At 39.9% G+C, this 12,327-nt stretch overlaps 2 protein-coding genes across 2 annotated transcripts in view; both read right to left on the reverse strand.

The window, feature by feature from the left end:
• Positions 1-4,547, reverse strand: part of LOC139658449 (cytochrome P450 2J4-like) — a 9,995-nt gene extending 5,448 nt beyond the window's left edge. Inside the window, exons 1-2 of the mRNA XM_071536585.1 lie at positions 4,347-4,547; positions 479-641 (exon numbers count right to left, since the gene is read on the reverse strand). Coding sequence (XP_071392686.1) covers positions 479-641; positions 4,347-4,547 — 364 coding nt within the window. The remainder of the gene's footprint in view (positions 1-478; positions 642-4,346) is intronic.
• Positions 4,548-6,587: 2,040 nt separating this feature from the next.
• Positions 6,588-10,615, reverse strand: LOC139658446 (cytochrome P450 2J2-like). Its single transcript, XM_071536579.1, has 8 exons — positions 10,414-10,615; positions 10,014-10,163; positions 8,827-8,987; positions 8,408-8,584; positions 8,165-8,303; positions 7,751-7,938; positions 7,256-7,397; positions 6,588-6,801 (listed from the first exon to the last, which is right to left on the reverse strand). Exons 1-8 carry the CDS (start codon positions 10,613-10,615, stop codon positions 6,626-6,628), a joined length of 1,335 nt encoding a protein of 444 aa, XP_071392680.1. The 3' UTR covers positions 6,588-6,625.
• Positions 10,616-12,327: the final 1,712 nt, after the last annotated feature.

Consider the following 12,327-nt stretch of genomic DNA (forward strand, 5'->3'; position numbering starts at 1 on the left):
AATTACCTTGTATTTAACTAAAAATTAAATTAAATTGTATGTTTAACTATAAACACTGCATATTTCTCATGCTTTTATTTTGAAGGCCAAACACCCAAACCGGAAGCATTCTTTTCTTGTAATTACGAGATAAGTTTTCTCATAATTACGTGATAAGTTTTCTCATAATTACAAGATAAGTTTTCTCATAATTACAAGATAAAGATCTCATAATTACAAGATAAAGATCTCATAATTACAAGATAGAGATATCATCATTACAAGCGTAATTACGAGAAACCATCTCCGATTGTTTTTTCTTTGGTGAATGCAATACGCTTCTGTACAAAGGCAATTTTTCCCAATAACTTTAGAATTTTATTTAAAATCAATACTAGACACATTACATATTTGTGGGTCCTATCTAATACTACTTTCCTGAGTAGACTTAGGAACAATCACTTTTTCACGTTTTCAAACAAAATGCAACACACACTACCTTTATTCCCAAACGTGTCATCAATCAGCGGGATAACAGGGCGATCTGTGTAATCCTCCCCTCTTTCGACCAAGGCTTCTCTCACAAGCTTGTACCCGTTGATTATCACAATCCTTCCACCAAAGAGTCGAAGGCTGAAAATGTTTCCATATTTCTCTGCAAACTGAGAGAGAAACAGCAGATTGGTATTGTGGTCCAACATTGAGTGGCCTGTTCACATTGTAGAGCTCAGTGGGAAGATATAATAGATGAGGAATATGACAGGAATAATGTTAGATACACTGAGCGAGCAGCCAAGGTATTCTCCATTAGCGTTGGGTGCCATGCATTTGTCACCATATCCACTGCTAGTTTAGTCTTTGGGATTTGTGGTCAGGTCTTTGAGGTGACACAATTAAGACCACTTCTGAAGCAGCCAAAATAAACAGCCATGTGGCTCTGGTTGAAGAGAAAAAACACTAGGTATAGGGCCCAAATTAAGGAAATACTAAAGATGCAAGTTTTCATTTACCAAATGCTTTTAGCAGAATTGGGTAGTCACACAATATCCTCAATACCATAGACGAGTCTACGGTAGAAATGATTTCTCAAATCCTCCTGTCGGATGTCATTCCAACTAAACTCCTAAAAGAGGTTCTTGATGCAATTGGCACTTCAATTTTATTGATTATAAATATTTTATTTTATTTTATTAGGGGTCCAAGCACGTAGTGCTGGAACCCTATTGTTTTTGCTGGAATTCTTTCTTTCTTTCTTTCTTTCTTTTTCTCTGCAGCTCAGAAACTGGCCCCCCACTACTGAGGCAAGGCAGCCCACGCATATTGGCCAGATGGTGGCGCTATAACAAGCAATTTTACAGTTTCGCCAATAACTTCTGAACCATGTCGTAGCCTGAAAATTCTTGTGTTCCTAGATTCTTTGGAAGGTGCCGAGTCCAACCCATATATCACTTTCGATGTCCACCATATTGTATTGTCTGCCATTTTGAATTCTTTCAGAAACAATTTTTTTGAGCGGTCCTCTTTCAAAGTTGTATAAAAGTTATTGATAGGCCAAATGGTTTGGCTTTTATCGACCAATAAACTTTTAACGAAACACGTCCTAACACTAAATTGGCCATGACTCATTAACCATTCATCTGATCAAGCCAAAATTTAAAACACATGTTGAGGAGTGCTGCTTGAACACATCCACAAAAGCATTTTGAGCTGTACCACTAGTGGGCACTACAAATGCAACAACATATCTCATAATTGACTACATAGATTTTTATGACATTTTTTACACATGTTCTAGGGTGATGTCCAAGTCGATTCAATAAATGTGGTCATTAATGATGAAAGTGGGAGTGGATTATTGCATAATGACCAAATATTCATAAGTATTAAAGTCACAACTTAAAAAATGCATTAAAAATCAGCCGTACGTCCTAGAGAGGCTGAAGTGAGATAAATCTTTCGTACATCGGTACCGACCCCCGTCGCCCCCTTCTGTTTATAGCAAAAACTGACTGTGATCCCACAGTGTTGTCCTCCTAAACCGTACATTACAGGAAAAAACTATGATTTTTGAAATCGTCATACATTAATTAGTAAACAGCCCAAAAGTGATGATATCTTGAAAACTGAGCGCACAGTAGATAGAAATGTGCAGCTGCAAATAGTTTGATAAATTGATAATGTGATATGTTCAAGATAGTTTGATCAATCTTCATCAAACTAAAGACAATTGATGTCTGGACTCTCAAGGTGATGTCTGTAAAGCCATGTGTAAATTTATTAATGTGGGGCAGTAATTCAGTTATAATATTCTTTCTGAGGCTTTCAATATGGGTTAGACTATCACTTAAGAGCTGTCACTTGTCCCTTTGTTTTGTTTTCCTACTGTCACACACCAAAGTGGAAGTTGGCAGTGGTTAAGCTCAGGTCTTAGGACCACAAGGTTGTGAGTTCAAGTCCCTCATGAACTGTGACCATTTTGAATTTTCAAAAAAGTAAATCAACACTAAATCACAGTGCAGAGAACTCAAAGCAGGTGTTTGACATTGTCATCTGTCAATGGCAAAATACCTGATTGACATCACTGATTGGGGTGTGGCCAAAAATTTCAACCCAAAGAGAGCAGTGCAGCAGCAGATTTCTGGCCCATGTGACTTACTATTGTTTTATTCATTAATGGGGAGCACTACAATGTTCTATAAAGTGATTAGCACTGTCAATCTGTCAATCATAGGCTGCAGTATCACAATACTTCTCCCTTTAGTTAGTTTCTCCTCAGTAAACCTGTAGCAGGCGTTTGGGTCAGTAGATAAAGCATCAGCCTTTCATGTGGAAGGTTCAAATCCAGGCTTCTCCTTTCCGAAGCCGTTACTGGGTTAGTCTGGGTTTAGAGCGCTAGATCAGTGGTTCTCAACGTGGGATCCGGGGACCACCAGGGGTGCTTGAGGGGGTTCAAGGGGGTCCCCAGCAAATTGATGTATTGTTAAACTTCACCATTATTTCATTTACAAGAAGTACACACAGAAGAACACAATTAGAGAATGTAGATGACTGTTTTGATCATAGTTTCTCTGTTATCTCGCCACCTACAATACAGATAGTCATGGAATTCTGTGACTTATTCACAGATTTGGGTCCGAGAAACAAAATCTCATCAAATGGGGGTCCTTGATATGAAAAAGGTTGAGAATCACTGCGCTAGATGGTACAGAGACTGCTTTGATAGGGGTAACTAATGATTTGTTGATGGCATCTACTGCGGGCAACTGTTCTATTTTGATTCTTCTAGATTTGACACTGTTGACCATGGTATTCTTCTTAGGTGTCTTAAAAAAATGTGTTGGCATTACTGACACTGCTCTGAATCTGTTTAAATCCTATCTCACAGGGAGGAATTTCTCTGTATTTGATGGGAATGCTTCTTCATCTGGAGTGGGTATACCTGTGGCATCCCTCGGGTCAGTTCTTGGCCCTCTACTATTCTCTATTCATATGCTCCCTCTTGGCAACATTATTTAGGACTTGCGGCCAATATTAAACCTGTGGCTAGAAACTTGAGAGTGTTATTTGACTCTGACCTCTGCTTTGACCAACAGGTTAAGAGAGTCTTTCAGTCCTGCTTCCTCCAACTGAGAAATATCACAAAAATCAGATTCTATCTGTCCTTTGCTGATCTTGACAAATAATTTTCTATACTCTGGTCTAAGTTGAAGCTCTCTCATTGAGTTGAGTTGAGGGAGTTCAGGGGGTCCCCAGCAAATTGATGAATTGTTAAACTTCAGTATTATTTAATTTACAAGAAGTTACTGCAATTAGAGAATGTAGAAGAATGACTATTTTGATCATAGTTTCACTGTTATCTCTCTACCTACAATACAGATAGTCTTTCTAGACAAAATCATATCTAACAATAAAATTATTCTCAGATTTGGGTCCGAGAGACAAAATCTCATCAAATGGGGTCCATGGCTCAAATGTGGACGAAATTAAGTGTCCATGATATGAAAAAGGTTGAAATCATTAGTCTACAGTACAGAGCCACTTGAAACTGAACATCTGTGTGTCTTAATTAATCATGTGTGCGATGTGAAGCACACAGCCCATCTCAAACTGCAAGGAACCTTTTTGTACTTCTCTTCGTTATCCCCAAGACAACTTGGGAAGAACGTTCTCCACAAGGACCCAAATATCGACTGCGCATTCTTGGATTGATGGATGACCTTAATTGATCCATCAGGAAGCGTCTATTGTATTTATTCTGTTTCTATGGTCTTAACCGTTACACGGTCACAGCGTTTATCGGATATTATATAACGGCTTCGAACATTACTCAGCCAATCAGAGCCGAGGAACTACGTAACATTACCTACCTTGGTGAAATCCAGGTGTAGTTCACTGGGTTTGATGCGATGAATGTCACCGATGAGAGGAAGAGACCATGGTCCAGGAGGAAAGTTTCTCGGGGCTCTGTTCTTCAAAACATCAGCAAACAACAAGAAAACACACAGAAACACCAAAGCACTCCTCCCGTCCATCCATTCCAGGGCTATTATGTCATATAGTGTTTCCATTTGGTGTTTTTAGGAGCAGCAAACGTTAAGTGTTTGTTATTCTGTTTTGACTGCCATAACACGAGTGCTCGACTGACCCACCCGGAAATGTTTTATTTGTGTGTGTGTGAGTGACCTTTGATTACTTATTACATTACTGCCGGAGCTTCTGATACTGCACTGATAGCAGGCTGTAACAACTAAATTAATGTATTATTTTGAGTTACTATAGTTACCAAAAAATGATTTCAAATTGATTTGAAGTCAAAATCTTCAAAAATATATGCAAATATACCTAGAATTTACATAAAAGATTAGGTAAAAGATTTGCAGATTTCATCGAGGCTGTCGACTAAATAAGAATTTGTCTTAGAATTGTCAAACAACCCGATTGGAAGGGTTCAAGTTCCACCTTTGTTTTCCACTTTCCCTTACAGACCTGAGAGGCCACCAGTGTTACATAACACTTGCTTTTTGAAGCCTGCTATTCAGGCTCCTCCACTCCTCTCACAAAGCTTTTGAACAAGAACACCACCAAGTGGGATATCACGTGTCTGCATGACCATAGCATTCAGACTGTGATTTTGACAGAGGTCTTCTACAAGATTATCATGAATTTACAGACACTGTTTGAATGTATGGACTTTACAGGTTAAACGTGATGAAGAAAATAAATTTGAATAAGGTTAATAAATGTTATTGTGAGTGTTTTATTGCTAATTGTCAACACATTTATGATTGTAGTCTATAGTGAGGTTTTTTTGGGCCTGCTATTGAAGTGAATGTAGTGAAGTTGTAAAATTCTTCCATTATTATCAGATTATGATAAAGAATAAGCACAAGGAACTGAATCTCAGGATAATTTATTTACATTCAAGTACAAGTTGGATGTTGGTCTGAACGTTCAGCGAGTATTTTTTAGTTCAGCGATAATTCTTTAAAAAAGGTTGACATAATCATATTATTACATATTTAACAAGACTAGGTCAAAACCTAGTATATGGCTGGACCATGTATGAGTGTGCTATGGCCGACCAATGGTGTAACTAACTCCGCTGTAGACTGCTAATACAGAATAATAGTCCATACATCCATACTGATCTCCGTTCCAGCGCGTCCCGTCTTCTCTCTCCGCCGCTGTCATCTCCACCGTGCCCACGGCCGCACTGATCCTCCCGATCCAAGCGCCAGGTGTTCTAGTACCCATCGGTGCCGAAAACGCTGTTCCTCGGACACCCGGTAATGCATCGTCGTTGGGACCCCCGCCGAAATCTCGGCCGGATCACCGGGAACAAATCGGCGTCCAGCTAGCGGCACCGGCCAGAACCGTGGCCCTGGGAAACTTCGGGAAGGTCAAAAATAAGCCCTTGGCGTGATAAAACCTCCATGCTTGTTTGTGTCTCTCTCTCCCCCGACAGAACAGAGGATTTCAGGTGGACTGAGCTCACGCATATGCATCGACATAAACGGTGATATGATATAATTGTATAGATTCTACTTTAGCTTCAGTTTACATGCATGATATTGGTCAGCCTGCTTACTGTGTGGGAGAAACGGGCTCTCGATCTCAGCAGAGAAACAAGATGGCGGAGAAAACATGCCACGGCCGACCAATGGTGTAACTTGATCACTCAGTCAGTCAGTCAGTCAGTGACAGACATTCGCGTTTGTAGGGCTGGCCCCGCTGTTGTGGTCCAGCCAAAAAAATATTATATACAGGATTATTAAATAGGCTTACTGAGAATAAAATGTTTCCAAATTATGTTTTGCTTACACTATAGGACATTAAAACAACATGGTGATACAGATTACAGAAGACCTTTTCAAGGTATAACATAGGGTAACTGCTGTGGAAAACAACTTCTGTATTTGAGTAAATTGACAGACAGACATAAAATCTAGAATGTTGATCAAAATTTTTCATAAAGATTTGAGCATTGATGGTTTATCATGCATGACAAAGCACAGCGCCACTCGGCCTTGGGCAATAACATTTTTAAAGTTTATGCTGCTCAAGGAACTGCGCCGTTTGTCTTATTTCTTTGTTAAGCATGGGATTTATCATTAGAGGGTAGAGCAGGTCAGAGACAGTGAGTGGTTTATCTTGGTATGGCACAGAGGCGATAAGGTTTGGGACCAAGAATGGAACCCAATTTGAAGTCCAGACTGGGCTCCTCTCCAGTGGGTGCAGAGAATGAGAACCTCTGAAGGAGGGAGGTAAAGAAGAGGAATAACTCCATCCTGGCCAGTGGTTCCCCAGGACATGCACGCTTACCTGGGAAGACATAATACGCCTAGTTCAGTATGATTCACAACCGGCGGGACCATCATTATAAATGCACGATTTTGTGGCCAAGCTTTGTTCAAACCCACAGAACTTTATTTTAAATTCTAGTCAAGATCCCAAGGTTTCCAAAGATACCAAATATGACTTTTTCCATTTGATGTAATGGTGCAGCCATAGAAAAATCTTGGGTTTTAATATTTCACTCAGAATGAGCGTGCTACAGCTTCAATGAAGCGTTGGAATGAACAGATGCAGAATATGTGACATTGTCATACAGTATGAAAAAAACAAAACTAATTTTGAAGCTACTTAAGGAGAAATTTAGGGGAAACTCAGGGTGCAAGGGGTTTTAAGAGTAAGGATCCACCATAGAAGTGAAATGAGTAAATATTATCACTTGGCTAAAACAGCATGTAATTGATTTTTAGCTGTAACTACTGACCGGCTGAAAAAGGAAGGAAGGCCTCTCTCTTCCGAAATTTTCCATCCTGGTCCAGGAAGTGTTGAGGGTTGAAAGAGTGTGGAGTCTCCCACACAGACTCATCATGTAGAACTGAGTGCAGCGTGGGCAGGATCATGGTGCCCTGAGTTTAGAGCATTAATCAAGAAAGCAAATCAAATCAACCTTTTGCTGACATCACTGGTCTACAAGGGCGAGGAGCCCATGGATTGAATCAGGGGAGCGTGTCTGTATGCCTGACCTGAAAAGGCTGCAGACTGATGGATTATACCCACGAAGGGAGCATTTATTCAGAGACTGTTGATTCAACACTGGAGGGGTTGAAGAGAGACTTACCCACTAATGGTGCCTAATCTATGTTGTGTTGGGTTGTCATTTGGTGCTGAATAAACAATGGGCGAGAAACTAAATCTCCAGTCTCCTAGACAACAATCCTTGTCACATACAGCAATTCCTTCTCACATGTGCATCATGTACCTTTGGGATAGTGTATTTGCCCAGCGTGGTGTTCTTGTTTGCCATATGGGCCACATTCAGGGGCACAATGTTTCCCATTCTCTGGATCTCATGAATGACTGCGTCAGTATAGGACATGTTTTCTCTGTCGGTCACAGAGGGTTGCCTGGATGAACCAACTACAGTATCGATCTCAGCCTGGACCCTCTCTGCACATAGAAAGAACAGGAAACAATGTCTGATTTGGTGTCCCTTGTACATGGCTGCTGAGAAAATTATGTCTATAAGAGCCACACACCCTCGAAGAATGCAAGCAACCCAGAACCTGCCACCCACCCTACACTCACTCTCTCCCTCACACACACACAAACACACAAACACACACACACACACACACACACACACATGCACACACACACATGCACACAAGCACACCTTGTATGTGTGGGTAGTAGATCATGTATAGCAGTCCCCAGCGTAGAGTAGTGGTTGTGGTCTCAGTTCCAGCGCCGAACAGGTCCATGGTGCAAAAACACAAATTCTCCAGATCAAACCCAGAATCTGGATCCTCCTTCTACTGACAACACAACAAAGCAATTGCCAGAATCAGTGGTTTATCAACGTTTACAGCCATTTCTTTAGAAAATGCACAGAGGATGCACACACACACATACACACCTCTCCCATTTCTGAGAGGAAGCAGTCAATGTAGTCTCTTGGCGATGAGGGGTCATAGTCTTCTCTGTGTTCTTTGATCCTAATTTTCACAAAGTCAATCAGGTTATGCATCAGAGCAAAAAACCTCTCGTGAGGTCCAGGGAGCCACTTCATCAGCCAGGGCAGCATGTTGTAAATCTACAGAGCAAACACACAGTTACCCAGACAGATAGTCTGCCATCTTAACAGCCTGCACACATTTGCATGCATCCATACACACATCCTTCAACAGATCTTCAACATTCAATGCTCATTGCTAGTTTCTGATGGTCAGGCTGGATATAGCCTTGTGTATGACGTTAATGCTCGTTATACTTTATTGCAATAAATTGACATAAAAAATCCTCATAAAGCCTGTTCTATATAACATAGAGGCTCACCTGTGCCCATGTCTCTCCCTGTAAGTACACCAACTCATTGATGTCCTGAAGCATAGACTGGTACTGCTTGTCACTGTACTCAAAGCGATCCCCAAACACCAAGCAGCAGACTACGTTGGATACAGCATTGTTCACCAGCAGCTGGGCATTGAAGGGCTCACCTGAAAAATGCGAAAGAGACCCAAACATTGTGAAACATACGGCCAATGGTCAAAACGTACAACATATGATGGGCCGCAAGCAAGGAAAAACACTATTTGATATTGATTATGCATGATTAAAACAAGTATATATAATAAATACATACCACGGCTAACTGCCAAAATTAAGTATACATTTGAGTTTGAACACAGTTGTGGTTCCTCAGATAATCAAGCAATTAACATCCCATCATGCTTAGAGTCATGTGTAAAAATGCTGGGCAGACCCAAATATCCAATATTTTGACTACCACAGCTCAAAGAAGAGATTTCAGTGAATTTGAGAGAGGGGAGACTGTTAGAGAATGCTCAACTTGTTTGACAAGGACCAGGCTCAATTGATGTTGGCAAATTAGAGGGAAATACATCATCAACTAGGCGCAAGTACGGAGAGAATTACATACTTCCAAGCCACAATGCCCATGAATTGGTGTGAGATGCAAGTCTGCCTCTCTGAATCAGTCAACTGCATGTCAATCTAAGTGCGAGCAGGTAGTTTAATCAAGAACAGTTCCTTGAAAACTTCATAGAGAGGGATACTATACTTGGGTTACAGTGCATAAACCCCTTATTACACATAAAAATACACATTTGCAAGTGAAGTGGTACAAAGAACACAAGCATTGGTGTACTAAGCAGTAGAAAATGTCAAATGGTCCAATTTTCCAGCATGAAAACTCCCATCCACAAGACACGCACCGTCACAGAACGGTTTGTTGACCATGAAAAGGATGTAAATGTATCTCCCTTGGTTTGACAGATATAGTGAGAGAGAGACAGGAAGGCATGGGAGAGAGAGCGAGGGGAGGACATGCAGCAAAGGACCACGGGCCGGATTCGAACCTGGGTCGCTGCATCAAGGACTGAGCCTTATGGTACGCTCTCTACTTGGTGAGCCCCTCTGTTCCCACGTCTTAACCAATTAAGCACTTACAGGAGATTCTGGAGCATTTCCTGAGACAGCGTTTTCCACCATTTGTGTAATACCTTGTTGATGAGCAAAGGCCTCATTCAGATAGTGGCACTCCTGCTGGATGGATGGTTCGAGGGTCTTCTTGCCCACACCAAAGTTCCTGAGTGTATGGAGAGCAAATCTCCGCTGCTGCTTCCACGGATAGCCATTTGATAACACTAAACCTGTTGGGAACATAAAACAGTGTAGACTGAAAGCAAGCACAAAAGAGGTGCAAGCACAAAAGAGGTGTTAATATAAAACAGTACTCTTGAGATGGTCTCAAAGGCAATTTTTTCCAATAACTTTTTAATTTTATTTAAAATCAATACTAGACACATTACGTATTTCTGGGTCCTATCTGATACTACTGTCCTGAGTAGACTTAGGTACAATCACTGGCAACATTTTCAAACAAAATGCAACACACACTACCTTTATTCCCAAACGTTTCCTGAAACAGCGGTATGACAGGGCGATCTGTGTAATCCTCCCCTTTTTCGACCAAGGCTTCTCTCACAAGCTTGTACCCGTTGATTACCACAATCCTTCCACCAAAGAGTCGAAGGCTGAAAATGTTTCCATATTTCTCTGCAAACTGAGAGAGAAACAGCAGATTGGTATTGTGGTCCAACATTGAGTGGCCTCTTCACATTGTAGAGCTCAGTGGGAAGATACAATGGATGAGGAATATGAAAGGAATATGTTAGATACACTAAGCTAGCAGCCACTGTATTCTCCATTAGTTTCATGCATTTGTCCCCATATCCACTGCTAGTTTAGTCTTTGGGATTTGTGGTCAGGTCTTTGAGGTGACACAATTAAAACAGCTTCCTAAGCAGCCAAACTAAACAGCCATGTGGCTCTGGTTGAAGATAAAAACACCAGGTAGGCCACAAATTAAGGAAATCCTAAAGATGCAAGTTCTCATTTATCAAATGCTGGTAGCTAAATTGGGTAGTCACACTTTGGATTCCTCGCCTAGTTAAGTTTAAGTTTATTTTATAGTATAACTTTTATACAAATTTGTATACTTATTTATACTATAAATTATAGTTTATAGTTTAGTTCCTTAACACTAAAACAAGTCAATAAAAACAAGATAAGAAAAATCATTAATATCTAAAGCAAAATCTGCAGAATCAAATGCCAGGACATTACATCACTGTTCAAATCACGTGTGATACACAAGGCAAACCGGATCATAGAAGACACTACTCATCCACTCAACAGCCAATATGAACTATTCCCATCAGGACGCAGGTTTCGGACCCCACTTCACAAGACAACTTGAACAAATAAAACATTCATCCCCACATCCATAGGACTATACTACAACACTTACCTACAACACGTTTGGAAAAATGTGCTTTTGCATAATTTGGGGGAATTTTTATCGAGAAAAATATTCAATAACTTCACTCTTATACAGTGTAGTGTCACCAAAATCACTTCAAACATCAATGGTCTCCAGTTGGTTATACTACAACACTTAGTTTGGAAAATGTCTTTGTTTTTAATGGTCTTAATGTTTTTTAATATAAAGTGTAGTGGTCCCAAATTCACGTCATACACCAGGAGACCCCTGATGGTTATACGAAACCACCTAGTTTTTAAAGATTTTTTGCTTAATTTTGATTAATTTTAAGCAGAATCTCTTTAGCATTGAAACCATGTAAGACGGTGTCCTATTTGCTTTCCACAAACCACAACATTGGTTTAGGCTACTTTCATGAATTGACATACAGACTCAAACGCACAATCCATCTTATATTTACTAAACTGCTTCTTCTGAGAAGGATGAAAGTTTGGTTTAGGAGCCCTTCCCAGTGGTCAGTAGTTGAAAAGTGGGGTTCACTCTGAACAGTTTATTGGTGCATTACAGTCCCAAAATAAAAATATTTTTTAGGAAATTATTTGTGAACCTCCATTTGTTTTTATGACCAATAAGTGAAAAGATATACAATCACTTTTGACAGGTGTTGTCCAATTTTCTTTGTGGTGAGGATTCCAAGTTACATTGGTATAAAGTATCATGTGATTTGGTGAAACTTTTGTATGGTGTATTTGTCTTGAATAAAAATATAGTTTCACATACATCAAGAGAAGAGCCATCAAAACTAGTTCACTCATTTAACCTTCAAGAAACTACACACACACACACACATTATATATATATATATATATATATATATATATATATATATATATGTGTGTGTGTGTGTGTATACTGTCTATATATATATATATATATATATATATATATATATATATATATAGAGCCATCAAAACTAGTTCACTCATTTAACCTTCAAGAAACTACACACACACACACACATTATATATATA

This window comes from Centroberyx affinis, unplaced genomic scaffold (assembly GCF_046629955.1).
Source record: "Centroberyx affinis isolate AG114_WGS23_722 - 3 ecotype Tasmania unplaced genomic scaffold, CSIRO-AGI_Caff_v1 ptg002909l_1, whole genome shotgun sequence".
Lineage (NCBI taxonomy): Eukaryota > Metazoa > Chordata > Actinopteri > Beryciformes > Berycidae > Centroberyx > Centroberyx affinis.